The sequence below is a fragment of the Manis pentadactyla genome, chromosome 19 (genome assembly GCF_030020395.1).
Source record: "Manis pentadactyla isolate mManPen7 chromosome 19, mManPen7.hap1, whole genome shotgun sequence".
Lineage (NCBI taxonomy): Eukaryota > Metazoa > Chordata > Mammalia > Pholidota > Manidae > Manis > Manis pentadactyla.
Window position 1 is genome coordinate 10,248,641 of NC_080037.1, and position 17,606 is coordinate 10,266,246.

General features: G+C 50.8%; 1 protein-coding gene across 1 annotated transcript; it reads left to right on the plus strand.

Annotated features, from left to right (window-relative positions):
• Window positions 1-355: 355 nt before the first annotated feature.
• UBQLN4 (ubiquilin 4) lies at window positions 356-14,895 on the plus strand. Its single transcript, XM_036922490.2, has 11 exons — window positions 356-513; window positions 2,019-2,170; window positions 2,555-2,772; window positions 3,360-3,622; window positions 5,322-5,480; window positions 8,992-9,217; window positions 10,320-10,459; window positions 10,955-11,038; window positions 11,202-11,317; window positions 11,524-11,710; window positions 13,091-14,895. The coding sequence occupies exons 1-11, from the start codon at window positions 406-408 to the stop codon at window positions 13,241-13,243; spliced, it is 1,806 nt and encodes a 601-aa protein (XP_036778385.2). The 5' UTR covers window positions 356-405; the 3' UTR covers window positions 13,244-14,895.
• Window positions 14,896-17,606: the final 2,711 nt, after the last annotated feature.

Genomic DNA, 17,606 nt, shown 5'->3' on the forward strand with positions numbered 1-17,606 from the left:
ACAGAAAGTCCTTTGTCCTGGAGCGGGAGTTGCCCGCGGAGAGGAAGGGGCAGCTTTGGGCCGCAGGGAACCTCTGCGCGGCTTGGGCAGGTTGGGATGGGCGGTGGTCTCTCGCAGGGGGCTCGCCCCCCCGCCTCTGCAGAGCCCCACCAAGGCCCTCGCCCAGGGAGGCCCTATCCAGGTTGTGGGACCCCGGGCTCGGCCTTGGGCGGACTCCGCTGCAGTGGCCCCCCCGGTCCGCCCGGGGCGCTGTGGCTGCGGCTGGTCCGGAGGGGGCGGCGAAGCCTTGGGGAGGGAGGGAAGAGGGGAGTGTTGGAGGCGCCGAAGCCGAGCCCGGCCGGGCGGGCGGGCGGGGAGGAGGTGGAGCCGGGGCGGGCTGGCGGGCGGCCGGGTGGCGGCGGCGGCATGGCGGAGCCGAGCGGGGCGGAGACGAGGCCCCCCATTCGGGTCACCGTCAAGACCCCCAAGGACAAGGAGGAAATCGTGATCTGCGATCGAGCTTCGGTCAAGGAGGTAGTACGAGTGGCGGGGGTGGGGTGGGGGGAGCGCGGAGGAGGGGTCTGGGGGGGGGCGCGAGTCGGCTATCGTCGGGCGTTCGGGAGGGCCGGGGAGAGAAGCGCGGGGGACCAGCGGGCGCTCGGAGGATCGAAGGGAAGGAGAGGCGAGTAGGGGGCGTCCTGCGAGGGTAATCTGGAGGAGTCTGGCGCGAGCTGGGGAAGGAAGGCCGGGGTTGCCTTGTGGCCTGGGTTGGGGGCGTGGTGGCGAGCGGGGAGGGAACACCTTGCACAGGGAAGGGGGAAGGACCTTCGGTTTGAACGGAGCGTGCGCCTCGGTGTTCGAGGCGCCGAAGCAGTGGGGACCGGGCAAGGTGCTGAGCCGGGAGAGCGGGCGGAGGTGCGGGCGCGGGCGGTGAGCTCCCGGCGCCTACTGTGTGCCTCCGAGGACGCCCCGCGGTCTCTGACGCCCGGGCGGTGGGGCGAGGAGTTCCCCCGACCGGCTCGTGCCTACTCTTTCCCATCGATGTGGTTACACTTGGTTCTCAACCCCTCTGGGATTTACATAGTGTGCAGTAGGTGCTCAATAAAAATGTGTTGAATGAGTGAACGAAGGATACTGCCTGTGTTCGCCACCCCCCTGTGGCTGCTCCAGAATTTCACATAGGCGGGGCTTAGGCCAGCTGGTTGAAAGGGAGGGATCTGGAAGCTGTCTTTGCCTAACAAGTGTACTGATTTTACTTAGACTGTAAGTTTTGTTTTTTGGGGGAAGGCTGATAGATTCGGGGGTTCTAACTTTTCCCCAAGTCAGTCTATAGTGCCATCACCGCTCCGCCCCATAAAGTGACTACATTCCAGAATTTAAATCCTTTTCCCTGCAAATCTAATTTTGAAATCAGCTCGCATTTAGAAGCAGTTTGTTTGGTTAAGAGCCTGGGCTTTGGTGTCATGGCCTGAGTTCCAGTCTGCCCAGGGCCGGTTACCCAATGCTCTGATCCTCATCTTTAAAATGGAGATAGTAATTCATGTGTATTTTATGGGACTTAGACTCTTAACTTGTACATAGTGTTATAAATAACTGGGATGTATTTGTTGTAGTTGTTACCAAAATGCTGGGAATAAGGATAGGAGAGAAACTTGGCTCTGAGAAGAGAAGGCTGAAGGCAGACAGGGCCTGGGTCCAAGGCTGTTGAAAGCGATGGGATGGAGAGAGCTGCCCAGTCTTATCCTCGCAGGGAAGGGGAATGGGGGAGGTACTGAAGAGGAAGTGGCAGATAGCAAGGGCTTTCTGGGAGGGGGACCCTGGGGCAGAACTGGGAGAGGAGTTCTCACTGGTCCATCTCCTTAGTTAACAAAGATGCTGCTTATTGTAGCTGGAAGGAATGGAGTGGAGTCTGCAGAAGGGAACCCCCCACGGCTAGAGGTGGGGAGCAAGGGAATGCAGGGGCTCTTGAAGAAGAGGCAGGGTCCCTGGTGGGTGGAGCCCAGCCAGCCTCCCCAGTGACCTCTGCCTCTCAATCACAGTTCAAAGAGGAAATCTCCAGGAGGTTTAAGGCTCAGCAGGATCAGCTGGTCCTGATCTTCGCAGGCAAGATCCTCAAGGACGGGGACACGCTGAACCAGCATGGGATCAAGGATGGGCTCACTGTCCATCTGGTCATCAAGACCCCTCAGAAGTAAGTTCAGGAGAGGAGCAGGCCCAGCTTCTGACTGGGCCTCTTTTTCCGCTGTCTGATGCTTTGTCACTCTCCCTTGCCTGTAGGGAGAGGGCCTGGGCCAAGGCCCGGAAGGGGGCTCTAGGATGGAATGCCAGGCAGCACTGTGGTCTCCCATGCAAGGGAAATGAACTTGACTTACCTCTCCCAGAATGCTCTGGAGACAGATGATACTAGCTGCTCCCTCCTCTGTCTGATTTACTGGCTGCCCCCTCATCCCACCCGCACCTCAGGGCCGTTTGGGAGGAGGCTGGGGTTAGGACAGCAGCTGCTCTGCCAGCTCAGAGATCATTGTCTTCCCTCTTGTGTTCACTTCAACTAGGGCTTTTCTTTCTCTGTCCTCAGGGCTCAAGATCCAGCTGCTGCCACTGCGTCTTCCCCCTCCACTCCAGACCCTGCTTCAGCGCCCTCCACCACGCCTGCTTCCCCCGCCACCCCTGCCCAGCCGTCCACCTCTGGCAGTGCCACTTCGGATGCTGGCAGCGGAAGCCAGAGGAGCAGTGGGGGGGGGCCTTCCCCAGGGGCTGGGGAGGGATCTCCCAGTACTACTGCATCCATACTCTGTAAGCCCTTGGGGAGGTGGGCACTGTCCTGTTTTGGGCTGGTTGGTGGGGGGGAGCCAAGAAGAGGCAGAAACACGGCCCCTGCTCCTGGTCTGATGGGCACGGAGGATCCTAGGATATAGGGTTCCAGATATTGATACTTGAGTCAAGCAGGTGGGGAACATGGTTTACGAGGGCTTCCCAGAAGAGGGGAGCATGGATAAATGTTAAGAGAGAGGGAGGGAAGGGAGGAAGAGACTGGGGATGGGGGGAGTCCACTCTCCTGTATGAGTGAGGATATTGGAATTTGGAGAATATGTGGGTCCAGCAGTAGCCAGTTGGGGATATTTATTCATTCAACAGGCCCTTACTGGTTGCCCTCTCTGGGCTTGGTCCTGTGTCCACCTCTGAGCCTCTGCCATCCACGAGGTCTTAGTCGAGTAGGTCCACATCTCTTTGCCAGCAGGGGATCAGGGCTAGGCAATGGGAACAATCGGAGGGAGATGTGAGAAGCAGACAAGGCTTATCTTGGAGACCTGAATTCAGTAGCTCTGGCCAGGCGGGGGCAGGGTCTTGGGACAGATCATGACCCTGCCTCCTCTCCACAGCTGGCTTTGGGGGCATCCTAGGCCTGGGCAGCCTGGGCCTGGGCTCTGCCAACTTCATGGAGCTGCAACAGCAGATGCAGAGGCAGCTGATGTCCAATCCTGAGATGCTATCTCAGATCATGGAGAACCCCCTGGTCCAGGACATGATGTCTAACCCCGATCTGATGCGCCACATGATCATGGCCAACCCCCAGATGCAGCAGCTGATGGAGCGGAACCCTGAGATCAGCCACATGCTCAACAACCCAGAACTCATGAGGCAGGTGGGTATAAGGGAAGATCGGGGGTGGGTTGGAGGGTGGAGGACACCTGGCACCCAGCCAGGCCCTGTCCATCCCTTTGCTTGCCTTGTCTTACCTTGACTTCGTGCTCATTCGTTCAGCAGCCTCTTTTGAGCACTGGAGGTGTAGTGGTGAAAAGACACAGACCTAGCTTTCCAGGAACACTGGTCTCAAAGGGAGCGGGCAGGTAAGCAGGCAGTTATAATACAGTGTGGTCAGTGCAGTGATAGAACTAGTCACAGGTTACCCTAGGAGCATGAGAAGGGCTCCTGACCCTTCCCTGGGACTCAGGGGAGGCCTCCTAGAGGAAGTGTCACCCAAGCTGAGAGCCCAAGGAGGAAGAATGAACTGGAAGAAGAAAAACAAGGAAATTCAGGGCCAAGGGACGGCAAGTGTAAAGGCCTGGGAGTGAAAGGCAGTAGGGTGTTCAGGGAGCTTTATGACTGGACAGGACCAGTGGGTAAGGGAGACCCAGGGAAGGAGTTTTGTGCTCGCCTTTGGGAGCTCATCTCATGGCCCAGTCCACCAGGGGACAGGGTTAGATGATCTCAGTAGAGCTTTGGACACCAGCACTGGATGTACCATAAGTTCCGTAAGAACAAGGATTTGCAAGCATTTTGTTCACTGTCTAGAATGGGGCCTGGGGCATAGTAGTCACTCAGTAAATTCTTTATTTATTTATTTTTTTTTTTTATGAGAGCAAGGCAGAGGCTTTTATTTAGAGAGAAAGAGAGAGGACAGAGCTCCAGGCTCAAGCCAGGAGGGGACAGGCCAGGCATGAGAGTCCCCACTAAATTGTTACTGAATGAATGAATTGTTAGATAAGAGACCAGAGCCCTGTGACATAAAGGCGTCTTAGCAGACACAAGTGTGGAGCAAATCTGAGAAAGAACAGGGAAGGCCTTCCAAGGTGGATGGGGACAAGAAGCAGTTGTGCCCGTTTTCTCTCTCATGCACTGCAGCCCCCAGAAGTTGACCTAGGCTCCAAAGAGAAAGCCCTCATCCCCAGTGTTTCTCAAGACCTGGGGGTGGGGGTTAGAGGGTACAGGTAACACTCTCCCAGCTTGAATCCTTTCTAGCTTGAATCCTTGAATCCTTGAGTCATTTACCAGGAGCTACAGTATGGCCTTGGTCAGACGGACGAACCTGGCCTTGAAACCATTAACTCACTGTTTGTCCCCAAGCAGTGACTCTCTCAGCCTATTTTCTCATCTGCAAAATAGGGACAGAAATATATACCAGGCATGATTATTGTGGGGATTAAATGACTTGAATCCTGTCCGTCACTTAGCCCGGCGTACGTATGTAATAGATGCTCAGTAGATGTTGGTTTTCTCTTCTGCTTCTTCCCCTTTCTTACATCCTTTCCTACTCAGTTTCTCTCTGCTCCCTGACACTTCTGTGGACCCCTTGAAACTGAGGGAGGGGAGCTGCTGCCTCACCCCATCTGGGATCATTGTACCCCACCAGGAAAAGCCAGCCGGAATACCCACAGGGAGGCAGAGTTGGAGCCAAAATGACAGTAGAAGAAGGAAGTCCCATTCATCCTACTCTCTGCCACTGTGGGGTGGTTCCAGGGCCCGGACTCCAGTCCTCTGCAGACCCCACCTCAGCTCCCATCCTGTTCCAGGCTTGGTGCTCCTCTGGTTCCTGGGCCCCACCTTGTCTCTCTCTCCACCAGACAATGGAACTTGCTCGGAATCCAGCCATGATGCAGGAGATGATGCGGAACCAGGACCGGGCCCTGAGCAACCTGGAGAGCATCCCCGGGGGGTATAATGCCCTTCGCCGCATGTACACGGACATTCAAGAGCCCATGTTCAGTGCCGCTCGGGAACAGGTGGGGCCGGAGGCTGGGCTGTGGGAGGGCTGTCTGGCCTGGGGATTCCCTCACCCCACGCCCCGGCAAGGCTGGGGTGCTGTCTGCTCCTCTTTCCTTCCCCGGCCCCTGAGGGTGGGCCTTGGTGTGGAAGCAGTTCCCACAGTGTATAGGCAGGGATGGTCCAACTGGCATGAGTCTGAGTGTTAGGGCAGAAGACAGCAAGCAGAGTTCCTTAGGGAAGTGGGGGAGGCATAGTGTCTAAGGGATTTGATGTTCTGACAAACTTCTTGCACCAGGGGCTCAAAGGTTGTGGGCCAGGCCTGGAGTCAGACAGCCGACCTTGGTCAGTGTGTCTCAAGTGTGGTCCATGGATCACCTACATCAGAATCACCTGGGGAGCTCGTTAATAATGAGGTTCCTGGTCCCCACCTTTGAGCTTATTGACTCAACTCTGGAATCAGGCCTTGGGAATATGCAATTTTAAAAATGCTTTATGAATTCTTTCCAAATACACAAAAAGTAGAGATAAAAATACAGCATGCTCTTATATCCATGTTGCCCTAACATATTGCCATATATAGTTTCAGTGCCTTTTTGGTTCTTTTTTAAGGTATAATTTACACTAGATACGTTATGCAAATTTACATTAAAAATTTTTTTTAATTACACAGAATAAGCAAAAGGGCCTTTAAAAAGTATGAAAATATATTCAACAGAAGCATACAAAAGGAATCCTTCTATTTCCATCTCCCAGCTGCCTCCTTTCTACCCCAGAAGTAATTGATGTTGTATTTTATATATTTTCCTAGACATATTTATTATTTGCAAATAAGACATTACAGCTAGAATTGCAGTCTTCACAAACCCCAACCTCATCTTATTCCTCTCTTTCCCTCCAGAGCTAACCACCACCCTAAAGTTGGTGTTTATGTGATTCTTTTATTGCCAATATATGTATCCACAAATAATCTCCAGAATTGTTCTGCATAGTCTTAAACCTTATGGAAGTGGTATCATGCTGTTCATATAATATTTAACTTTTTTTAAAACATTTATTAATGTTTCATTGAAAAATAACATAGTTGCAGAAAGGTACACATATCATAAAAGTACGGCTTGGTGGATTTTCACAAACTGAACACACACCCCTAACCAGTGCCCAGGTGGGAGGTGGGAATCTCACATTAGTTTTTCCTTGTGGAAGGGAAAAAGCACCCTATCCTGACTGGCCTCCACTGTCCCAGTGGATTCCCTGTGTATCCCTCCTCTGTGCTTCACCAAGTCACCACCAACGAGCCTGTGTCTTGCTCACTCTACTTGGTCCCACTGGTCTGTGTGTCCCCGTAGATACCACATTGTTTTAATTAAGTCTGGGCATCTGGAAGAGTAAACGCCCCACCTTATTCTTGGCATTGCTCTTTCAAATTTTAGGAAGCGCTTGTAGGGATCAGCGATGAGTTTTTAAAGGATTTTTTTGTTTATTTTTCTAAGTATTTAATTTAAAAAATAGATATCAAAGTAATGCATGCCTCTGGTTAATAAGAAATCCAAGTAGTTGCTAAGGCTCATAACAAGCACTCCAGCCAATTCTGATGGACACTAAGTTGTGGGAACCACTGGTTTGGCTAAAAAACATAGCATTTGGCATAACAAACCTGCTTGGTGGTGCGATTTTAAGGACGTTGCTTAATCTCTTGAGTCTTTACTTCCTGATTTTCAAAATGGAGCCAATATATTATGGCGGTGGTTCTCAATCATTTTAGTCTCAGGACCCCTTTATATACCTGAAAATGACTGAAGAACCTGAAGATCTTTTTTTCTAATGAGTTAGATCTATCAATATTCGTTGTATCTGGAATTAAAACAAATTTTAAAGAATATTTATTAATTCATTTAAAAATAACAGTAAATCCATTACACTTCAGCATAAATACATGTTCTTTTGAAAAAGAACTTTATTTTCCGGAACAAAACTTTGGAGAAAAGAGCGGCCTTGTTGTACATTTCTGTGGGACTCTTCAATGTCTGGCTTTCTGCAAGATAGCCTGATTCTCAGACCTGCTTCTGCCACTCAGTCTGTTGCAATGACACATGTCATGTAGCCTTTGGAAAACTCCACTGAATACTCAGGAAAGAATGAGAGTAAAAAAGGCATAGAGCATCTTAGAGTTACAGAACAGTTCTGAACCTTGCAGGGGTCCCAGGACCACACTTTGAGAACTGGTATATTAGAGGGATATTGTCAACATTAGAATAAATATGTCGGGCACATAGTAGGTGCTCAATAAATGGCAGGTGGTATCGCCAGAGGGAGTTGAAGAGATTCAGTCCTTAGGGTGTACCGAGAAGAACAAAGCAGGGCCCAGAACTAGGTGCGGTTGGGTGCTAGGCAAGTTACCAGAACAGGAAATCTGATGCAGAGACAATGACTGAAGCTGTGGTCTTTGAACCCTGGCCTGCTAGCCCCGTTATCTGAACAGGCATCTGGTGAGGCAAAGGAACCACAGCTCAGAGCAGAAGAGCCCTTGGTGAGCCCTGGTCCCCATGACCCACTTTGAATAAACAGGAAAAGTGAGTGGATGTGAAACCCCATGGTGGGGGTGGGGGGGACTGAGGCTGCCGACACGCCTCCTGCTTAGGTCAGAACCACCTGGGAACTCGGGAGAGGGAGAGAGAGGCTGAGCACGGGAACACTGGCCTGGACCCCTCCAGCAAGCACACCCCGTGGACAGAGATCTTTCCCGTGTGCTGGTGGGTCCAGAGGGAGGAGGATGAGGGCTGCCTTCGGCAACATACCGTACAGTGGGGTGTGGGCCCCGAGACAATCCCAGGTAACGGTCGGGAGGCTGGTACTGAGGCGGACTGTGGAGCTCAAGCATCCGGTCTGAGGGGCTCGGCTAAGGGGAGAGGGGGAGGCCTAGGGAGGGCGTGCCCACCAAGATGTGCTCACTAAGGGGCTCCATTGTGGTGTGCCTGGATGGACAGAAAGCCACTTAGGGGGCCTAGGGAGTGAGGGGGAGGCTCGGGATTAGAATTGGACCAGGGTGGCTGGGAAGGGGGAAGCTGGGGGCAGGTCGGAGTTGAAGCAGAGAGCCAGCTCCCATCCAGCCAGCAATTATTGAGCACCTACTAGTGTCGGAGGGTGGCATGGAACCAACATTGTCTCTGCCCCTTAAATGTCTAAGGAAAACAAGTATCTCGCTACCCAATGGGAAGGGTGTGTGTAAATGACTGTGGGGCACAGAGAAGACTAGAGACCAAATATACAGAGCCACCAGGGGCGATGGGAAATTTTCAGCTATCTGAGGGGTTCAGCTACCCAGTCATTGGCATCAGCCGGCTCTCACCCTGAAGGACAAGGGTGAAGCTGCCCAGTGTGGGGCCAGAAATTGAGCTGAGGACCTCTGAGGTCTTAGCTCTCTCTCCCTTTCCTGGGGAAGGGGAGGCTGTTAGGTGAGAGGAAAGAAAGGGCCTAGCCCTTGTCCCTGATTTGTTTCAGTCCTTAACCCAAAACCTTTCCCTCCCCCAGTTTGGCAACAATCCCTTCTCTTCCCTGGCCGGGAACTCCGACAGCTCGTCCTCCCAGCCTCTGCGGACTGAGAATCGAGAGCCCCTCCCTAACCCCTGGAGCCCCTCGCCCCCCACCTCCCAGGCCCCCGGGTCCGGTGGGGAGGGCACCGGAGGATCGGGGACCAGCCAGGTGCACCCGACAGTCTCGAACCCCTTTGGGATCAATGCGGCTAGCCTGGGGTCAGGTATGTCCTAGGATGGAAGGAGCTTAGTGGGGTCACCAGGGCAGTCCCTCTGCCCCAGGACTGAATGGGGTTCACACTGCTCCTGAATATTGAAGACAGAGGTGAGACTGTATTGAAGCCACAGAGGAGACTGCCAAGTGGGTAGTGGCTCCATCCCTCAGAGGGTGAGGGTTGGTTCTGGCCACATCCTGGTATCCCTGGGGTGACCTAAGTAATGGCACATGAATAACCAGTCCCACCTCCTAAGCTCTTTCAGCACCACTGGTACTGTCCAGCGTAAATGGGTCAGACTGGGAAGGTGGGCGTGGGAGAGGAATCAGGGAAGAGCTGGGGACATGCAGATGTGAGGCTGGGGGAGAGGGATGTGCAGAGCTGCTGTGGACAGAAGAACAGGTTATGCACTGCACAACCCTGGGGATGCCCCATTTATCTGGATGATGACTGTACACAGGACCCTGGGGATGTCTTTGGTAGATGCCCTGATTTCTCTGTATCATGGGGGACATCTTGATTGGGAAAGTCCCTTCTCCTCTCTGTGCTTCAGTTCCCTTCTTTATAAAATAAGGGATTTGAATCTGATGCATGGTTTTAAAATTGTGCTCTGGAGTCCTGGGGGGTCTGGACCATCTCCAGGATGAGGGAGGACCAAATGGGAGAGGCTCCAGGCCCCCTGCCCCAGCTCCAACCAGACCATTGACTTACGTGGTTTCTGAGTGAGATTTGGTTTGAGGAAAGGGTCTCTTCTGCTAAGACAAGTGTGAAAACCATTAATCCAGGTGACCTTTAGTCAAATCCTTTCCAACTGTGACATCTGAGCTTGTGGCAGGAACAAGTCAAGAGGGGCATGAATCAGACCCAGTTTTCAAATGGCTCGTCCTTAGCGGAGTAGATGGGAAAGGGGCCGGGCCAAAGCAGGATGAGGCAACCTCGGAGTCAGGAGAGACTTGGACCCGTGCCCTGGTACTTGGGTGCCCGTTTTACCAAGCCTTTCTGAGTTTTGTAACCACTCAGTGTGTGAAGTAAGGCAGATTGAAGTGAGGCCCCTAGTTTTCATCTGGATCCCTTTTCTCCTGTTTTGTTTGTTCATTCCTCCCTGTCTTAGGGATGTTCAATAGCCCAGAAATGCAGGCCCTGCTCCAGCAGATCTCTGAGAACCCCCAGCTGATGCAGAACGTGATCTCAGCCCCCTACATGCGCAGCATGATGCAGACGCTTGCCCAGAACCCTGACTTCGCTGCTCAGGTGCGGGGCTGACGCGAGGGGAGTGTGGTGGGGGCAGTTACTTGCGGTGGGCGAAACACGCGAGCCAGACTGGCTGGGTGTGTATCTCAAGCTCTGCGCCCTCTTAGCTGTGTGAGCTGCGCAAGCTAGTTAACTTCCCAGTTTCCTCACCTGTGAAATTGTATTAACAATAGCTCCTGCCTCACAGAGTTGGGAGGATTAAACAAATGCATACATATGAAATGCTCAGCACATGGCATGGCACACAGTAAGCACTCTGGGCTCAGAAATGTTGGTTATGTTCGTCAGACCCGGGGCTGAGCAGCCTGGTGCCTGATATGCATCATTGCTCAGAATATAGTTCCATTTCCTCTCACTGTTCCACTTAGGCTGAGATCCTTGGAAAAGCTGGCCAGATTTCCTACAGTGGTAGGGGTGCCGAGGGAGACTGAGGCTGTGGGGGAATTCTTAGGGTGGGTAGGCCCAGGCCTCCCACTCCTACCTTCACCCTGGCAGATGATGGTGAACGTGCCGCTCTTCGCGGGGAACCCCCAGCTGCAGGAGCAGCTCCGCCTGCAGCTCCCAGTCTTCCTGCAGCAGGTGAGTAAGGAGTCTAGAGGGGTGGAGGTTGAGGGTAAGGGGTGGACTGCAAAGCCCAACAGGTGGAAGTTAAGGGAGGGGGCAGAACCCCTGGATTCCTGGCTTAGGCTGCCTCTGGTCTCTTGCCACCTCCTGTTGCCTTTCTCTGCTTGTCTCCCACCAGATGCAGAACCCAGAGTCACTCTCCATCCTTACAAATCCCCGCGCCATGCAGGCGCTGCTGCAGATCCAGCAGGGACTGCAGACCTTGCAGACTGAGGCCCCTGGGCTGGTACCCAGGTGAGGACGGGGAACAGGTGGACAGCAAGGTCCTGGCCACTCCTCCTCTTCAGCCTGCAACCCCTCCTTCTGCCATTCTCCGAGCAGCCATTGTGGCTCTAAGGGTCTGTTTTCCTATTTCCTCCAACTGCTTTTCCTTCTGGATCTCACATTTCCATCCCTTTCTCAGAAGCTGTCTCCCACCTCTTGGTCTCTCCTGCCTGCAGCCTTGGCTCCTTTGGGATGTCCCGGACCCCAGCACCCTCTGCGGGCAGCAACCCTGGGTCTGCGCCCGAGGCCCCCACCTCCTCACCGGCCCCGCCAGCCACGTCTTCTCCAACAGGGGCTTCCAGTGCTCAGCAGCAGCTCATGCAGCAGATGATCCAGCTTTTGGCTGCCAGTGGAAACTCACAGGTGCATGGGGCAGCGGGATGGGCCCTGGGACCACCACTTCCGTGCTGGCAGCGTCAAGGGTAGCAGGAAAATGGGGATAGCAGAACAGGCTTTGGAGTCAGCCAGACCTGGCCTTAGATCTGGGTCTTGGGCAAATCACTGATCTTCCCTAAGTTCAGTTTCCATGGCTGTAAAATGGAGATGAGAATAGTAGTAGCCTTTACCTAGTGGTGTGTATGTGTAAGTGCTCATTTCCTTGATTCCTCAAAGGGGAAAACTGCAGCCCAGAGAGGTTAAGTGGCATGCTCAGAATCACACAGCTGGTAAATAATAGAGCCCAGATTCAAACTGAAGAGTGCTGGCTCCAGAATTTACAGTCAAGCCACTATGTTACGTCTCTTCTTATATCAGAGGATTCTTTTGCTTATTAAAGCAGCCTCTGTCTCTGAGCCTGGAGAGGAGGATTCTGGGAGGTGAAGCAACAAGAACATGGGGCCCCAAGTCAAGGCCAGGGGTTTGGTGATGGAGTGGGGAGGAGCTTGGGTGAGCCCCTTAACCTTTCTCTGGCCTCCATGACTCATGTGGGGAAAGCCTTTCAGCAAAAAAAGAAAGTGTGCCTGGCTCTATGCAAGGCCCTGAGAGGATGCAACCCAAGTGAGCGCCAAGGCCCAGACCAGCTTAAATCCCGTGTGCTCCACCGAGAAGCAGCGCTGGAAAAGGCTTTGGCACTGCATGTTGGGGGCCCCTGGCTGCCTTGTGCTGTGACTCAGCCTGGTCTCTCCTCTGGATTACACTTGCCTCTTGTCCACAGCCAGGTGGCCTTTGGCAGCTGGGCTCCCTCCAGCTCTAAGTGTCTTCTGTTCATGATCAAGGCTAGTGCTTCCCAAACATCCCCTGGGAAAACATTTCCAGGAGATGTTTATAGGAGTGTCAAAAATGAAAAGCCTTTTTTGTCAATAACTATATTTCTTAATTGTTTAAACACAAACAGGTTCTTGCTTTCCTGGGGCTCTTCTCTGGCCTTTAATAGGGCTATATGTGTGATGACTGCTGGAAGGGGTTTGGGGGGAGTGTTTAGCATGCATCTTACCGACCCCAGAGCACTTGGCTTTTGGAGTGCCTGTTAACACCTCCAGAGTACTGATGGAAAGCAGTAAGGGATATAGGTTGATCTAGGCTTATCTGTTACTTTAAAATCTTAAGAAAGGTACCCCCTCCCTTATTATGTGGTTGGTTAGTGACTTGAGACAAAGGCTCCTTGTCCTGTTTGAGCTTCCCCCTCCCTGTCTCATTGGTTGACTCCGAGGATGTTTGAGAAGACCTATTGGTCGTCTCTCCATTATGAACCCTCACATTCAGGTAAGTCCCCCAGGTCCATTTCACCAGGCCTGTCCTCTCCAGGTGCAGACGCCAGAAGTGAGATTTCAGCAGCAACTGGAGCAGCTCAACTCCATGGGCTTCATCAATCGTGAGGCCAACCTGCAGGCCCTGATTGCCACGGGAGGGGACATCAACGCAGCTATCGAGAGACTCCTAGGCTCTCAGCTCTCCTAACCCTTCTGCCCATGCCTCCTGCCTCTCCAGCATCTGGTTCCTCTGTTAATCCTTACCCTCTGCAGCTTGTCATCCCTTCTGTCTCCTCCCTTGTCCTGTTCAGAGAGCAGGGTGACAGTAGAGGTGTGGGTCTCAACCCTATAGCTCTGTTTGAAAATTTTGGTTTTACTTCTACATCTCTTACAGAATCTTCTCTCCTGGTCCTGCTTGAGCAGAGCTGTTTAAACAGCTGTCACAGTTGTGTTGATTGGCCCCACCTCCTTGCCCCACAACCACCTTTTGCTGTCTTCAGACTTCTCGGTGGCAGTGCCAAGCTGAAGGTTCACTGAAACAGGGTCTCCATCTGTACCACTAGGGTTTGCTTGTCTTACATTTACTTTGGAAACTCTCTTCTTTCTCTCTGCCATTCCCTCCCACCTCCAGCCTGCCCAGTGCTGGGATTTCATTCTCTGAAGGAGGGCAAGTGAAACAGGCTGGACTTTTCCTCCTCACTCCCTAATCTGGTCACTGCGTCCAGGACCTTTTCATGGGGTCTGCTGGGGCTTCCAAGGAGAGGAAGACGCCTCTTCTCCGCCTAAAGGGGGAGATGAGACACAGCCCCTCTAGAAGAGGAAAGAGCACGCCCTGGACCAGCCCAATGGAGATGGTGCAGAGGAGGGGGAGATGAGATTTTATGGAGGAGGGAATGGAGAAAACAGCCAGAGTGAAAGGCTTGGAAGGTGGAATTGACAGTTAGGGAGTGGAAGCACCAATGGCTCTTTTAGGCAGGTGAGTCCCGGCCCAGGCCTGGCAGGGAAGACTTAGAGATGCTAATGGGATTGGAGTTGAGGAACAGGCCTCAATGAAGCTAAGTGATATGGCTCACAAGGGATTATACTGACTCCATTTCCTCAAACACACGTGCTTATTTACACACTCACACATTTCCATGAACCCAAAACCTGCCCGTGTCCCCAGATTCCACTGATTTGAGCCCGCCTCAAAAGACATGAAGGGGGTTGGGGTCTGTCAGCAGTGGATGTGGGGGGGGGTGCCTGGGTGCATGTGTGCACTCATACATGGGAGGGTGGATTCTTTGTTGATTCTGGTTCAGAGCTCTCTCCCACCAGGGAGAAGTAGGCAGAAAGGCCAGTCTAGGGCAGGAGTACATACAGCCCAGAGAGCTAGATCCCTTGGAACTCTGGGTGCTGGGTAAGCAAGGGTAGTGTGGGTACTCCTGATGCTGTCAGGGCTATGACCAGCACCCCTGTCACCTTCCCCCCATTGCTTTTGGGGAATATTAGAGGGCTCTTTCCCTTGAGAGCCCCTGGCCTTGGCATCCTAACCCCTGCCCTTTGAGTTCTTCACTGTTTTCTTCTAGGCCAGAAAGTTGTATGTGAGGAAGGAAAGGAGGATGGCAATGATGCTCTGATCTGGAATTGGACTTGCTCTTCTGGAGCACAAAGGAGGCTCATATCACCTCCCCTCTGTGCCGCTTAGCCCAGCTGCTTGCAGGCCCCAAGAATGAGAATCTGGAGGCATGAGGAACAGAACTTTGTCCAAGTGGGAAAGGGTCCCAAGCAATCCAGAGAGGATGTCTGTGGCTTTCCCTCCCTACCTCCCCCACCTCCCACACTGGCCTTTGTAAATAAATGACGTGGTCTTTGTTGTGAGGGTGTCTTGGTGTTTGATTTCTGGGGAGAGGAGGCTGACTGAAGACAACTTGGTTTCAGGTTTTTTTTTTTATAAGGTGGAGTCTAGAGGAATTTGAAGTTGGGTTCAGTTACCATAAGTGTCAGGAGACACTGACAGTTAAGGGATAACTGACCATGGGGATGGCCGTAATCACGGTTTAGGGCTAAGAAGGATGGTGTTCTTTCATATCCCATCTCCTGACCATAAGGTATCAGGTTCCACCTTTCCACTGCCATAGGTCAGGGCCGGGAAAGGAATGTAACAAAGGTGTTGGGAGATGGCTGAGTCATTACTTGCATCCTTTGATCTTTGGGCAAGACTGTTCTCTCTTTACTGGAGGTAAAAAAGCCAAAACAAAATAAACCCTTGCTTCCAGATCTTATGCAGTAAAGTTTAGTAGTTCTTAGTCTTGAGTTCTGAGGCTAAACCTGGCTGGCTCTACCACTGATTGTTTGCACTTAAAGTCTTTTCATATCTGTGAGGTTTTACCTTTTCTACAGTGAGTTGGACTAGAGTTGTGTGACATGAATAAACCATGAGTGGGAGGTTCCATTGCTGATAATGATAGACAGGATGTTTCAGACCAACACTCTTAACTAGGAATTTTAGAAGCTGGGTGAAATATTAAAAATATCTAAAAAGCACCAAAGGGTCAACAAGATTGGCTTGGAAGCCAGAGAGGAAAGAAGGCCCTGCAAGCTGCCTCTGACCTGGGGGTGTTTGCCTGTTGGGAAGAGGCTACTGAGAAGCTAAGCTGTGTTTTTGAGGACCTTGAGGGACTGGGAGCTAGAGGAACAAAAAGTTGGAAACTGGGAACAGCTAAGGAAGGGGTTGCTGATGAAGATCCCAGCACGTGAACCAGGGCCTCTAAGGATGAATCAGGAGTAAACCAGTCCTCATTCTGCAGCCTAGTCTCCCACCATTCTGGGTGGTCCAGAAATTCTCAAGCCTCCGATCTGGAGTAAGATGATCCCAGATGGCAAGCATCTCCAGATGTTTGGTAGAAGCAAGCAGAAATCTTGAGGAATGTCAGCCTAGACCTCAAAAAGTACTGCAATAATTTTTCAGATATAACATCAACCACAACAAAAATTAATCATGTACTAGACAAGGCAATATAATTGGAACCAAACAGACAATAGACCCACACACTGGAATTACCACACAGGAATGAAAACAACTGCTTGGTATTTCAAGATAAAAGCCAAGCTTGAAAACTTCAGCAGAGACCTGAACCTACAAAAACAGACGTAGCATAATTGGGAAAAGACCAATTAGGAATTTGAGCTAGAAAAATATAATAAATGAAATTAAGATCCCAATAGGTGAGTTTAATAGCAGAGTGGACATAGTTGAGGAGAAAAACTGGTAGGTTATAGAAATCGGTCAGAAGAACTATACAGAATGAGAAGGGGAATAATAAGATGGAAAATACAGAAGAGACTAAGTTGGGCTAACATGTTTAATTGGAGTCCCAGGAGAGGAAACCGTCTGAAGAAATCATGTCAGAATTATCTAGACCAGATGAAAATAATCAACTCAGACTCAGGAACCCCAATGAGTTCAAATAAACGTATGTGCTGCAGAAAGGCAAGAGCAAAAACAAGGTATTTTAAAGCAACTAGGGAATAAAAGTTTACCCTCAAAGGAGCAACAGACTACTGCTTACACTTCAACAGCAAGACTCAAAGTCAGAAGAATGATGCCATCTTCCCTATGCTTGAAGAAGATAACTGCCAATCCAGAATACAATGCCCAGTGAAAACAGCTTTCAAATACAAAGGTAATATAAAGATATTTTCAGACAAAAAATGAGTCTACTACTAGCAGACTCATTAAGGGAAATTCTAAAGTGTAACCTTCAATCATAATAAATAAATAAGAAAGAATGAAGAATGAAACAATGAACAATGAAAGTGGTAAATATGTGTGTAAATCTAAACACTGACTGTAAAACAAAAATATATAGACAAGGAGTTAAAATACATGACAACAGCTCAGGAGTCAGAAATGATAAACAGTTCAGGTATTACTAAGTTATTTGTATTGTGCTGGTAGAAAAAGCGTCAATTAATGTTAGACATCAGTAAGTCAAGGATGAATGTTGTGCTAAACCACTAAATAAAAAAAAACGTGTAACCACCAAACTCATAAAGGGAGAAAATGAAAAGTTATCATTTAAAAACAAGAAAAAAAAATGTCAAGAAGTACAGGGAACTTTTTAGGATGGTGAACCTATTCTATATGATACTGTAATGGTTAGATACATGACATTATGCATTTACCGAAATCACAGAGCTTGACACCAAGAGTAAACCTTGATTTGTGGAAGCTAAAAAATCTACATCTATCATTTAGGGGATCAGGGGATCTCAGGATGGGATGAAGAATGTAACCAGAGAATCTAACTAGGTTACAAATGCATGAAATAACTTCCCTGAAGGGGATAGGTGGATAGATGCTGACCTAAATAACTTGGAAATTAGTGGACTCTGTTAAGACTAAAGGCAAAAGAAACTGTACATAATCACTGTACGCTGGTTGACACATGTCCCATAGATGCTGTTAACAATTCTTGTACCACTACACATGTAATTGAACAAGTAAATGGTGGATGGTGGGAGCCAGGTTTCTCACTGTTGGCACCGGGAGTTTACAGATAAGCAAGGGGATGAGGCTAGATTATCTC

Excerpts from the sequence above, each read along its gene's own strand:
- UBQLN4 (XM_036922490.2), top strand. The coding sequence starts at position 406 with ATGGCGGAGCCGAGCGGGGCGGAGACGAGGCCCCCCATTCGGGTCACC. Across the intron at positions 5,481-8,991 it reads TCAGTGCCGCTCGGGAACAG|TTTGGCAACAATCCCTTCTC; the intron begins GTGGGGCCGGAG and ends TCCCTCCCCCAG. Across the intron at positions 10,460-10,954 it reads ACCCTGACTTCGCTGCTCAG|ATGATGGTGAACGTGCCGCT; the intron begins GTGCGGGGCTGA and ends TCACCCTGGCAG.